Source organism: Salmo salar, chromosome ssa22 (genome assembly GCF_905237065.1).
Source record: "Salmo salar chromosome ssa22, Ssal_v3.1, whole genome shotgun sequence".
Classification (NCBI taxonomy): Eukaryota; Metazoa; Chordata; class Actinopteri; order Salmoniformes; family Salmonidae; genus Salmo; species Salmo salar.
Window position 1 is genome coordinate 32486878 of NC_059463.1, and position 14528 is coordinate 32501405.

General features: G+C 42.9%; 1 protein-coding gene and 1 long non-coding RNA gene across 4 annotated transcripts in view; one reads left to right on the forward strand and one right to left on the reverse strand.

The window, feature by feature from the left end:
• Positions 1–3353, reverse strand: part of LOC106583165 (inositol 1,4,5-trisphosphate receptor type 1) — a 190689-nt gene extending 187336 nt beyond the window's left edge. For all 3 annotated transcript variants that reach the window (XM_045705741.1, XM_045705740.1, XM_045705739.1), the window contains exons 1-2: positions 2885–3353; positions 1027–1143 (exon numbers count right to left, since the gene is read on the reverse strand). In XM_045705741.1, coding sequence (XP_045561697.1) covers positions 1027–1118 — 92 coding nt within the window. In that variant the 5' untranslated portion in view covers positions 1119–1143; positions 2885–3353. The remainder of the gene's footprint in view (positions 1–1026; positions 1144–2884) is intronic.
• Positions 3354–3357: 4 nt separating this feature from the next.
• Positions 3358–6509, forward strand: LOC106583164 (uncharacterized). The gene is made up of 2 exons (XR_001323454.2): positions 3358–5920; positions 6109–6509. It is a non-coding gene; the product is annotated as an uncharacterized lncRNA (long non-coding RNA).
• The last annotated feature ends 8019 nt before the right edge of the window (positions 6510–14528 follow it).

The following is a 14528-nucleotide window of genomic DNA, read 5'->3' on the forward strand; positions in this document are numbered from 1 at the left end:
CAATTGGTAACACACTACGCCGTGAAGGACTGAAATCCTGCAGCGCACGCAAGGTCTCCATGCTCAAGAAAGCACATATACATGCCCGTCTGAAGTTTGCCAATGAACATCTGAATGATTCAGAGGACAACTGGGTGAAAATATTGTGGTCAGTTGAGACCAAAATGGAGCTCTTTGGCATCAACTCAACTCGCCGTGTTTGGAGGAGGAGGAATGCTGCCTATGACCCCAAGAACACCATCCCCACCGTCAAACATGGACGTGGAAACATTATGTTTTGGGGGTGTTTTTCTGCTAAGGGGACAGGACAACTTCACCGCATGAAAGGGACGATGGACGGGGCCATGTACTGTCAAATCTTGGGTGAGAACCTCCTTCCCTCAGCCGGGGTATTGAAAATGGGTCGTGGATGGGTATTCCAGCATGACAATGACCCAAAACACACAGCCAAGGCAACAAAGGAGTGTCTCAAGAAGAAGCACATTAAGGTCCTGGAGTGGCCTAGCTAGTCTCCAGACCTTAATCCCATAGAAAATCTGTGGAGGGACCTGAAGGTTCGAGTTGCCAAACGTCAGTGGGCAAACGTACAAAATCAGCAGGGGATCAAATACTTTTCCCCCTCACTGTATGCACTGCAGAGCTTTGAAGGCAGTACCTTAATGACCTTCTCAAGTGTACATGAAGCTATGAATTTACCCTTAAAGGGATAGCTCCCTCCACAATTAAAGTTTGTCATGCATGTGCAGACCTCAAAAGTGCCCTAATGTCCAGGTGAGTTCATGTCCCATGGCATCTGCTGAGTAGTTGCAGCTATATTCCTCCATTCCAAATGATTGGGAAATATATAGGCACCATCTAAAATGATTACAATAGACCAGGGCAGTTCAATGTCTGGGGTTTTCTGCACTCCAGGACCGGAATTTACCAGCCCTGCATTAGAAGACCTATGTGACCACCATTGCCATTCATTTGAGATGGTAAGTGATAATTGCTAAAGGAGGGAAGGGATAGGTGAACTTAACTCACCCCAGAGTGCTGATGAAACCGTTGGTGGAGCCCTCTGCATACAGAGAGCAGATGTCCCCGATGTGCAGAAAACTGGACATCTTATCTGACATGTCTCACACACACACTGGGCCACACCTGGAGGAGAGGAGAGGCAGGAATTTTACAACCATATAAAGAGAATCACAACACACACTTTAACGAATGACTATAGGGCCTGAGTTTTCCCAGACCTGGGCAGGTCACACAGTCAGGAATAACCGTAAGAGTGACATTTTGTGCCTCTTCACTTTGTCAGATCATCCTCCTAACCCTGTAAACTGTAAAGACATTACAGTCCTGCATATATAAATGACTGTTTATTTGCATTACAAATGAACAGGGAATCAAATCAAACTGGGGTAAAATTGAAACATATATCTTGCCATCAGTGGATTTCAGTTTCCAACATCCACCTTGGATTTCCTTACATGACATTATTCTAATGGAGCAGACCGTTGGTTTCCCAGTTCTAATGAGGTGATTTGGAACAGAGGAAACCCGGAGAGAAAAGGAGCAGGAGGATTTGCATGGGGCCAGGCACTATCTGATGCTCCAGCCTGGTGTAGCTGGGTGAGGGGTAAACAGTTAATGATTAGGAGAGGCAGAGAGAAACAGGAAGAACATGCAGCTGTATGTAGTATACCTGCTCGGGTTATAGGGTGGAAGGAGTGATAGACCAGTCAGTTCACTGTGTTTTATTCTAACACTGATCCAGGCTGGGTTACAATCCGGGTTGGATTCAACCCCCTTTCAATTCAGGGAATGAAAATGGCCCTTACTTTGTGTTGGACTTGAACTGAATTATAAAAGGACTGACCCCAACCCATATTAGAGTGGTTAGAATACAATGAATGAGGTCATGACTATTGGGGTAAAACGTGGTCTAGTACATGGTTACTGTACTACAGGTGTTATAGTGCATAGTGAGTAAAGCAGTGTCCTGTGCTGTGTTGTTTAGAGCCTAGAGCCCAATCGATTTCCTGACCACTTAGTCGTGTTACCATACTCCCCATGTCTCGTTCACCACGAACAGCGAGGACGCCTGGAAACCGAGGCTACAGACCACTTGACCTGTCCAGGAAAAACTCCAGACCCTAATTGTAGGCTGTCATTGGGGCTTAGAGCTTTTCCTGATCATGTGGCTGGTAAAGAAAAACTCCTGGAACATATTGTGCCTCCTGAGTCTTGTGTCTTTCAGAACTCAATGACAGAGCTCCTTCTGTGCAAGTTTAGTAGCCCATCTACACATATGCATTATTTGCCTACGCTGCGACATCATCCATGAGAGTACAGCGAGGTTGATCTTAACATATTTTTAGACCACTCATCTTCTAAACATACTCAAGGGAAACAAAACATGGAGAACAATTCACCCCATCATACCACCTCAAGACCACATATCCAAACAATTAGTAGGCAACAGTAACTCATGACATAGGCTCCTGTAGCTTATGTCCATCAACATGATGCCCAAGTCAATGGGTAAATTGTCAGCATCAAATCCATGACCATGTTTAGCCCATTTCAGGTTACCTTACAGGGTAGCCTACAAAATCCCTTCCAACTTCACTTAACTTCAACACATCCCGAGACGAGTTGCCTAATAAATCTGGCTCTGATACCAGTTTACTAGTCTCATAACCTTTCGAATCCGAGTGTGGAAGTCTGTCTCTCATCTCGGGAAAAAATGTGTTTCACCAGCGTCAGTGGAAACAAATCATGACTGCCCGTTCATGATGACAGATACATTTCTGCGCTTCTTCCCTCACCACAAGTAATACATTTTTAACAGGCGGGGATGCTACCCAAAACTGTACAGAGTTGTGCTAAACTTTACCTTCGCTGTGGTAAGTGTTTGGGAACGACGCGCACGGCTGGGTCAACGGGACAGCATTACAGCGATATACCGCTTTCAGCTCATCTTATAGCACCAGATCCGGTTAGAGAGTAGAGTCCGTTTTCTTTCCTTTTTTTTTTTTTTTTTTTTTACCGCTAATCACCCTGCCGTCCGTTCGTTTGCTACATGAGCGTTCGTCCCCGCTCGAAGATCTGTTGCCTAACAGAAAACACTGGTTTCTGGGAAATGAGGTTTATTGAATGGTTCTTTCAGATAAGTAAGAAGGCCTAAAGCACATTTATGACTACAACTCCCACAGTGTGGTGGAGCGTTGCACGGAAACTTCTCCATCCAAACTTTAGACAAATTGCTGAAGGAAGTGACATTGAATTGATCAAGAAATGCACTCACACATACTTTTATGCCACACATTGATCAAGTTTGACATTTGTTGATGGCAACACAACTAAGACCAATAATGCATTATATACAAGTAGCTATGAACTAAATGTGTTATGAGTATCTGCTGCCTTGTACGGCTCGTTTACTCTACCGGGCATGTACACTACCAAGCGGTAAATTGCCGCGTGCCGCTTAGTCCGCCCATTGTGACTCGCTTGTGGGCGTGCTTGGCAGCAAATAGCAGGCAGCAGTTTCGAGTGTGCGTCAAGAATTCAGCATAGCAAGTTTGTAAGAAGGTCTGGCTATTCAATGGGTAAATAGTTCAACAGTAATATGCTTTAAAACGCTCTGGTGACAAACAAACTTTGCTGCCCTGTTTACAATTGTCCACATGGCTGGAAGAAGCTATTCAAGTAAGTATATACGTTTCGAAAATGGTAAAAGAAACGTGTATTATTAGCTAACTAGCTAGCAGGCTAACTCAAATGAGTTGCTAAATGAGCTAGCTAGCTATCTAGCCAACTTTACATACTGTAAAGATAGATAGTTATCTAAGTTAAATATCACCAGCTACTAAACTTCATATTAGCTATCTATATTGATCACTGTAAAAAACAAACTCAAAATGCATTTGTAGGTAACTAGTTAACAGCCATGGAGGAGGGTGAAAGGATAGTAGCCCCAACTGTCAAAGTGAGTAGGCTATTCTGGATAGGGCAGGTACTTTTGCGTAGTTCCAGTCCCTAGGAGTGAGGATAGAGATAATAGTAACATAATATTTAGTGCTGTGTCATTTAATTACAATGAAGTCTGTTTCTTGTGGGGTTCTGTCCTCAGATAAAGAGGGCTATGAAAGCCTGTCCCAATGAAGAGCAGTGGTTCTCGGTCCTGGTGACTGAAATAGGTGCACATTTTTGTTTTTACCTTAGCACTGCACAGCTGATTCAATTAATCAACTCCTCAAGCGGTGTTTATGTATTCATTTGTGATGCTATCCTTGATATGACCTTATTGTGTGTGTGTGCAATGTTATGTTGATTTGTTATAAGGGATATTATACTTCAGTAATCCAGTTACCTGGTGAAAGATTATTGGAATCTGTGTGGGTAGCTGGACAAGTAGGATGACTGACAATAGTGAAGGCGAACAGGTGGTCACAGGTCAGGTGACAGAGGAATGGATGAGACTGAGGCAGGAATTTCTTTAACCACAAAGTGGTATATTTACTGGGTAGTTTGTCTGTACTGCATAACAACGGAAACAGAATAACATAATCAAATTCAAATCAGAAAGTCAAATCATTCTCATTATTAACATGAGGTAATTCCGCAATACGGTTCCATAGGAATTGAATATGAAGCAGAAGGGAGTCATTTAGGATCATCATAGTCATGAGAAGGATAATACATATAAATGTATCAATCTATAATCTCCATCAGTTTGATATCAGAATTTATCAGTTTAGCAAACAATTACGTTTCATATTTCATCCTGTCAGGTTTGTCTTCATATGTACATGTAATTTCATTACATATTAACCATATATTAATTGCATAATTGGCCTGAGATGATCTGTAGGGCTGTGATCATTAACCATTTACATAACACAATAGGTTTGAAGCATGCGCTCCAAGCCGCTCTCTGCGGTAATAACTGATGGCCCGGTCTCCCGATCGCAACAGATAGTTCAGATGAAATTATCGTCCATATTCCTACAGATACCTTGTAACTGGAGATTCTTTCAAAACGATTGCCTACAGTTACTGTGTAGGGCACTGCAAGGTTGGGTGACCAGGGCCATCTGGGGCTGCCGCCTGGAGGAATTCAGGCGTGTGAAGGCTGTCCTGCAAAACATCATGAGGATGGACATAAGGACCAGGAGGGATTCTGCAGCTCACCACTGTGTGCCAGAGAAGAAGTCTGGTGCTCTGCAGGATGTTTCAAGGATGGGGTCCAACAATGCAGCAAGAGAGGAAATCTCTGTGCGGAGATCTTCACCTCCTACTTCTTTGAATGGGTGCTGTTCCCTGGCAACACCAAAGACTACACTATGCTACACCAAAGGCTCTTAAGAGCCATCCACATTGCAATAAGAGTATTCTTCCATTTACTTAGCTATGTCAACTGCTGTTATTCAATTCTGTTTATCTCCCTTTGATTTCTACTTCTCAGGTGAGAGTGCTGTTTAGGTAAGGGTGTGATGTCTGTACAAAAACGAATTTAGAACAATTAGACATCCTATAACCCACACACACACTCATGTATCAATCTGATTGATTGATGGATTGTATTGTGCAGTAAGCAGGCTCAGGTGTATAACTGTGGCTAATTCCACCTTCAAATAATAGGTAAGAGGGCCAACTATGGAGAATAGTAAGACACTTCATTATTTCTATAACTACGCTATATTGTTTTTCCTCGTGTGTCCGTTCATGCAGCCACTTAGTGTGGACACCAGGTGAGGCCACACACACAGATTCCTGTTGAACACTGTCTCTTTAACCACCTTATTTTCTCAAGTCTCTCTCCTTCACTTCATCCCTCTCTCCCTAAATCCTCTAGGTTATATCAGCTGTGTCGGTGAACACCTCCCGCATCTGAATTGGCTACATAGAGGGCACAGCATGATCAGAGGTGAGTGGTCACTTGGTCAGGTCAACAGGAAGTATTATTAAGGGATGCTTTACATTGAAATAGAGATGTAATAGTCCCAGAGTTAATGATCCAAGGTCAGTTTTGCATTTCACCACCTGATGATTATGATGACTGACAGTGTTAGAATAATAAAAAAGAGGCTTAAACATGCTCTCTCTCATCTGTAGGTATGTTTTGATGTGAGAGAGGATGCCAACCCCCAGTCCCGTCATCGCCACCTCACCCGCTCTTAAGATAACCTTCGGGCCGACTGGGAGCCCAAGGCTGTTAGGAGACATCACTAGACACTATTATGTAATTGTGATGAACTGAGAGAATATTAGGTGGCACTGTGATTCATTAATCATATGCGGAATTCCCTGCTCCTATGTTCTTACTTCTTTCTGTCTTTCACACCTCTCGCCACCTCTTTCTTACTGTTTTTATAATGCACAGCAGATGTGCATTATAAAATACAGATTGAAGTACAGGAAGTACAGATTGAACATGTATTTCTAATATTTATAATGCATGTATTTATAGCACTTGGATAATTAACTTCTTCCAATAAAGCGTTTCACATTCTCTACTGATTGAAATTAAGTCTCATTTGTTGAAATACTACACCTATCATGTGTTTCAGATCAATGCAGATGAAGGAAATTACATATTGAGATGAACTGGTTTGAGTATTTACATGTAGTGTACTGTTTTCTTTTTAAATTCTATTTCTGTATTTATGAATTACAAATCAGCCTTTAACCAGTTAAATCATATTTGTAGTCTATTGCATAGTTACAATGTGTAACCATGGATGTCCCAAGACCAAGATTGGTAAACACTGTTGACGTGTGTAATTGTAATACATACAGTGGGGGGAGGAAAGTATTTGATCCCTGCTGATTTTGTACGTTTGCCCACTTACAAAGAAATTATCAGTCTATAAGTTTAATAGTAGGTTTATTTGAACAGTGAGAGACAGAATAACAACAAAAAAATCCTGAAAAACGCATGTCAAAAATGTTATAAAATGATTTGCATTTTAATGAGGGAAATAATTATTTGACCCCTCTGCAAAGCATGACTTAGTACTTGGTGGCAAAACCCTTGTTGGCAATCAGAGGTCAGACGTTTCTTGTAGTTGGCCACCAGGTTTGCACACATCTCAGGAGGGATTTTGTCCCACTCCTCTTTCCAGATCTTCTCCAAGTCATTAAGGTTTCGAGGCTGACGTTTGACAACTCGAACCTTCAGCTCCCTCCACAGATTTTCTATGGGATTAAGGTCTGGAGACTGGCTAGGCCACTCCAGGACCTTAATGTGCTTCTTCTTGAGCCACTCCTTTGTTGCCTTGGCTGTGTGTTTTGGGTCATTGTCATGCTGGAATACCCATCCACGACCCATTTTCAATGCCCTGGCAAGGGAAGGAGGTTTTCACCCAAGATTTGACGGTACATGGCCCCGTCCATCGTCCCTTTGATGCGGTGAAGTTGTCCTGTCCCCTTAGCAGAAAAACACCCCCAAAGCATAATGTTTCCACCTCCATGTTTGACCGTGGAGATGGTGTTCTTGGGGTCATAGGCAGCATTCCTCCTCCTCCAAACACGGCAAGTTGAGTTGATGTCAAAGAGCTCCGTTTTGGTCTCATCTGACCACAACACTTTCACCAGTTGTCCTCTGAATCATTCAGATGTTCATTGACAAACTTCAGACGGGCATGTATATGTATTCTTGAGCAGGGGGACCTTGCGGGCGCTGCAGGATTTTAGTCCTTCACGGCGTAGTGTGTTACCAATTGTTTTCTTAGTGACTATGGTCCCAGCTGCCTTGAGATCATTGACAAGATCCTCCCGTGTAGTTCTGGGCTGATTCCTCACCGTTCTCATGATCATTGCAACTCCACGAGGTGTGATCTTGCATGGAGCCCCAGGCAGTTAACAGTTCTTTTGTGGTTCTTCCATTTGAGAATAATCGCCCCAACTGTTGTGACCTTCTCACCAAGCTGCTTGGCGATGGTCTTGTAGCCCATTCCAGCCTTGTGTAGGTCTACAATCTTGTCCCTGACATCCTTAGAGCTCTTTGGTCTTGGCCATGGTGGAGAGTTTGGAATCTGATTGATTGATTGCTTCTGTGGACAGGTGCCTTTTTACAGGTAACAAGCTGCGGTTAGGAGCACTCCCTTTAAGAGTGTGCTCCTAATCTTAGCTCGTTACCTGTATAAAAGACACCTGGGAGCCAGAAATCTTTCTGATTGAGAGGGGGTCAAATACTTATTTCCCTCATTAAAATGCAAATCAATTTATAACATTTTCCACATGTGTTTTTCTGGATATGTTTGTTGTTATTCTGTCTCTCACTGTTCAAATAAACCTACCATTAAAATTATAGACTGATCCTTTCTTTGTCAGTGGGCAAACATACAAAATCAGCAGGGGATCAAATACTTTTTTCCCCCCACTGTACATGCTGACACAGCATCATTCAAAGACTGGAATTTGATACTGCTGGTATTGGATATGACTGAAAAATAATCTGACATTCATAGCTGAACTGCACCTTTATTTGCCAAGGTAGAGTACATGATCAGTGACTGTATTAAATGTACAGGCTGCAATGTGGGGGATCTCATGCATGGTAATAACTACATGTATATTAAACTCAGCAAAAAAGGAACTTCCCTTTTTCAGAGCCCCGTCTTTCAAAGATAAGTTGTAAAAATCCAAATTACTTCACAGCTCTTCATTGTAAAGGGTTTAAACACCGTTTCACATGCTTGTTCAATGAACCATAAACAATTAATGAACTTGCACCTGTGGAACGGTTGTTAAGACACTGACAGCTTACAGACGGTAGGCAATTAAGGTCACGGTTAAGAAAACTTAGGACACTAAAGAGGCCTTTACTGACTGGAAAAACACCAAAAGAAAGATGCCCAGGGTCCCTGCTCATCTGTGTGAATGTGTCTTAGGCATGCTGCATGGAGGCATGAGGACTGCAGATGTGGCCAGGGCAATAAATTGCAATGTCCGTACTGTGAGACGCCTAAGACAGTGCTACAGGGAGATAGGACGGACAGCTGATCGTCCTCGCAGTGGCAGATCACGTGTAACAACACCTGCACAGGACCGGTACATCCGAACATCACACCTGCAGGACAGGTACAGGATGGCAACGACTGCCCGAGTTACACCAGGAACGCACAATCCCTCCATCAGTGCTCAGACTGTCCGCAATAGGCTGAGAGGCTGGACTGAGGGCTTGTAGGCCTGTTGTAAGGCATGTCCTCACCAGACCACCGGCAACAACGTCGTCTATGGGCACAAACCCACCGTCGCTGGACCAGACAGGACTGGCAAAAAGTGCTCTTCACTGACGAGTCGCGGTTTTGTCTCACCAAGGTTGATGGTAGGATTTATCGTCGAAGGAATAAGCGTTACACCGAGGTCTGTATTCTGGAGCGGGATCGATTTGAAGGTGGAGGGTCCGTCATGTCTGGGGCGGTGTGTCACAGCAACATCGGACTGAGCTTGTTGTCATTGCAGGCAATCTCAACGCTGTGTGTTACAGGGAAGACATCCTCCTTCCTCATGTGGTTCCCTTCCTGCAGGCTAATCCTGACATGACCCTCCAGCATGACAATGCCACCACCCATACTGCTTCGTTCTGTGCGTGATTTCCTTCAAGACAGGAATGTCAGTGTTCTGCCATGGCCGTCGAAGAGCCCGGATCTCAATCCCATTGAGCACGTCTGGGACCTGTTGGATCGGAGGTTGAGCCCTAGGGCAATTCCCCCCCAGAAATGTCCGGGAACTTGCAGGTGCCTTGGTGGAAGAGTGGAGTAACATCTCACAGCAAGAACTGGTAAATCTGGTGCAGTCCATGAGGAGGAGATGCACTGCAGTGCTTAATGCAGCTGGTGGCCACACCAGATACTGACTGTTACTTTTGACTTTGACCCACCCTTTGTTCAGGGACACATTATTCAATTTCTGTTAGTCACATGTCTCTGGATCTTGTTCAGTTTGTCTTAGCTCTTGAATCTTATGTTCATACAAATATTTACACATGTTAAGTTTGCCGAAAATAAATGCAGTTGACAGTGAGAGGACGTTTCTTTTTTTGCTGAGTTTGTGACTTGCATCCTTGGCAGAAAGTTATATTCTACTCAATCCATAGGCTTCATTAATGCCATTCAGACTGTTTTGAAGTTGATACAACTGGCTATGATAGCTGAGGTTCATAGCTAGGTTCTGAACTAATATGTATACCAAACGTTTGGGTCCATACACAGATTGTCTGCATAGCTAGCTATACATCCATAGGCATACAGGTATTTTTATCCTGCACAATAAGCAAGAACTTAGCTAGCTAGCTACATTATTTCATCTATCTGCATTGCATGGCAAATATCATTACTAAATTGTACATTAAATTTGCAGTAAATGCTTTAGCTAGCTAGATTCTTTACATCCACTGTTTCACAAGACGGCTGCCTGGTTTGCAGGTTTTCTCAGGAGTCCCTAAAACATTAAACACAAATTATAATTTCATACTCATGTCACAACACCCATAAAGCTAGTTAGCTAGCTAGCTAAATAGCCAATTTTGTAAAGTAACTTAATGACCAAAAATATATGCATAATCGTTTGTCTCTACATTAACTAACGTATTCCTCTCAACTGTACATTTTTGCATGACTCGTTATGATGTTGTAATTACTTACATTTGCTTCCATCCTACTATTTTTTGGCAGCCATCTTTGCTGAAGAAAGTCTCAAGCGATGGGTAGCATAGCGTCAAATTCGTCATGGGAACCACTCGATATGACGTCATCGCCCAGCCGTTGCAAAATGTACAATATGTTACGAAAATCTCAATGTGCAATGGTGTCAAGGTTAGGTGAAGGGTTAGCTAAAAGGGTTAGCTAACATGCAAGTAGTTGCAAAGTAGCTAAAAAGTAGTGAGTAGTTGAAAGTTGCAAAAAAGTTGTTTATATTTGTATTTATTATGGATCTCCATCCTGGGGTCCAGCAAAATTAAGGCAGTTTATACAATTTTAAAAACATTCACAGAATTCACAACGCACTGTGTGCCCTCAGGCTCCTACTCCACCAATACCACATATCTAAAGTACTAAATCCATGTGTATGTATAGTGCATATGTTATCGTGTGTGTGTGTGTGTGTATGCATGTGTCTGTGCCAATGTTTGTGTTGCTTCACAGTCCCCGCTTTCATATTTTTAAATCTAATTTATGATTCAGTTACTTGATGTGGAATAGAGTTCCATGTAGTCATGGCTCTATGTAGTACTGTGTGCCTCCCATAGTCTGTTCTGGACTTGGGGACTGTGAAGAGACCTCTTGTGACATGTCTTGTGGGATATGCATGGGTGTCCGAGCTGTGTGCCAGTAGTTTAGACAGACAGCTCAGTGCATTCAACACCTCTCATAAATAAAAGTAGTGATGAAGTCAATCTCTCCTCCACTTTGAGCCAGGAGAGATTGACATGCATATTATTAATATTAGCTCTCTGTGTACATCCAAGGGCCAGCCGTGCTGCCCTGTCCTGAGCCAAGTCCTTTTTTGTGGCACCTGACCACATGACTGAACAGTAGTCAAGGTGCTACAAAACTAGGGCCTGTAGGACCTGCCTTGTTGATAGTGCTGTTAAGAAGGCAGAGCATCACTTTATTATAGACAGACTTCTCCCCATCTTAGCTACTACTGCATCAATATGTTTTGACCATGACAGTTTACAATCTAGGGTTACTCCAAGCAGTTTAGTCATCTCAACTTACTAAATTTCCACATTATTTATTACAAGATTTAGTTGACGTTTAGGGTTTAGTGAGTGTTTTGTTCCAAATGAAATGCTTTTAGTTTTAGAAATATTTAGGGCTAACTTATTCTTTGCCACCCATTCTGAAACTAATTGCAGCTCTTTGAGTGTTGCAGTCATTTCAGTCACTGTAGTAGCTGACGTGTATAGTGTTGAGTCATCCGCATACATAGACACTCTGGCTTTACTCAAAGGCAACAGAGAAAGATAGGAGGATAAATGAAATAACCCCAAAACCAGGGATGCATTTGTGTGTATTGTGCATTCATCATGCTGAGGAATAAAGTGACTGCTGCAGTCAATGTTCTATTGTCACTGAGGTAGGTTTTACAATTTAACTGACTTATTTATTGAGATTAGTCTTATCAAGTGTCTATTTTCCTCAATGGAGACCTGGTCAAAGACTTCTTTAAGTGTTGTTTGCATCTAGCCTAGGTGCTAGCGTGACTGTTTCTGCATTCAACAATGCCACTTTCTAGACTAAAGCTATAGAGGAGTTGGTATAGTCTTTATCTTTTTAAAATTCCTGTTTCAGTCCTGCACACTGGGCCCTAATTTGAGTTCCACGTGCATTACAAAATGTAGCGTCAATGCATGAAGTCGGACTTACAACGCATTCAGAAAGTATTCAGACCACTTGACTTTTTCCAGATTTTGTTACGTTACAGCCTTATTCTAAAATGTATTAAATAAAACATTTTCCTCATCAATCTATACACAATACCCCATAACGACAAAGCGAAAACACGATTTTGAAAATGTAAAACATTTCTTACATATAAAAAGCAGAAATACCTTATTTACATAAGTATTCAGAGCCTTTGCTATGAGACTCAAAATTGAGCTAAGGTGCATCCTGTTTCCATTGATCAGCCTTGAGATGTTTCTACAACTTGATGGGAGTCCACCTGTGGCAAATTCAATTGATTGGACATGATTTTGGAAAGGCACACACCTGTCTTTATAAGGTTCCACAGTCGACAGTGCATGTCAGAAGTCGAAACGTTGTTATAAATATCACCTGGGAGCGTGAGTAGCAGTGTGCACCGTTTTCCTTTCTGTTTTCCATGAGTTTGCCTACAACTCCAGGACCTGCGGAAGGTACCTGGATGTGCGTATGTTCTTCAGCTATTGTAGAGCAAAAACCAAGCCATGAGGTCCAAGGAATTGTCTGTAGAGCTCCGAGACATGATTGTGTCGAGGCACAGATCCGTGGAAGGTCCCCAAGAACACAGTGGCCTCCATCATTCTTAAATGGAAGAAGTTTGGAACCACCAAGACCCTTCCTAGACCTGGCTGCCCGGCCAAACTGATCAATCGGGGGAGAAGGGACTTGGTCAGGGAGGTCACCAAGAACCCGATGGTCACTCTGACAGAGCTCCAGAGTTCCTCTGTGGAGGTAGGAGAACCTTCCAGAAGGACAACTATCTCTGCAGCACTCCACCAATCAGGCCTTTTTTGGTAGAGTGGCCAGACGGACGCCACTCCTCAGTAAAAGACACATGACAGCCCGTCACCTAAAAAGATTCTCTGGTCTGAAGAAACCAAGATTGAACTCTTTGGCCTGAATGCCAAGCATCACATCTGGTGGAAACCTGGCACCATCCCTACAGTGAAGCATGGTGGTGGCAGCATCATGCTGTGGGGATGTTTTTCAGCGGCAGGGACTGGGAGACAAGTCAGAATCGAGGGAAAGATGAACGGAGCAAAGTACAGAGAGATCCTTGATGAAAACCTGCTCCAGAGCGCTCGGGACCTCAGACTGGGGTAAAGGTTCACCAGGTTCACCTGGTCTTTCACCAAATAGGGCTCTCTTCTGTATACCACCCCTACCTTCTCACATCACAATAGGACAATGACCATAAGCACACAGCCAAGACAACGTAGGAGTGGCTTCGGGACAAGTCTCTGAATGTCCGTGAGCGGCCAAGCAAGAGCCCGGACTTGAACCCGATCGAACATCTCTGGAGAGACCTGAAAATAGCTGTGCAATGACACTCCCCATCCAACCTGACAGAGCTTGAGAGGATCTGCAGAGAAGAATGGGAGAAACTCCCCAGATACAGGTATGCCAAGCTTGTAGCGTCATACCCAAGAAGACTCGAGGCTGTAATCGCTGCCAAAGGTGCTTCAACAAAGTACTGAATAAAGGGTCTGAATACTTATGTAAATGTGATATTTCAGTTTCTTATTTTGTATAAATTCCAAACATTACAAAAAAACTGTTTTTGCTTTGTCATTAAGGGGTATTGTGTGTAGATTGATGAGATTTTTTAAAATGTAATACATTTTTGAAAAACGCTGTACCGTGACAAAATGTTGAAAAAGTCAAGGGGTCTAAATACTTTCCGAATGCACTGTATATGCACATGTCTAAAGGTAGGCTACGGCGCATTGAGGCGATGATATGGTTTCTCATTCTATCATCTGATGGCGTTCCCATAGACCGCCATTTTATCAGTCTCCTTTGATACTGCTTTGAAGCCTGTACAGAGAGGTGACTGCCCCCGAGTTAAACCATTGAGCAGTGTTGACACCACTCTACAGCAGACAGCTAAGCCATTCTCCCTGCAGTAGTCCAGGTCATTTAGGCTATGTGGTGGAAGACTCAATATGGAGTATAGAAGAGGAAATCAGTATGATATGATGCCAGTAACTGTTAAAAGTTCACACACACATACAGTACCAGTCAAAAGTTTGAACACACCTACTCATTCAAGGATTTTTCTTTATTTTCTATATTTTCTATATTTTAGAATAATAATGA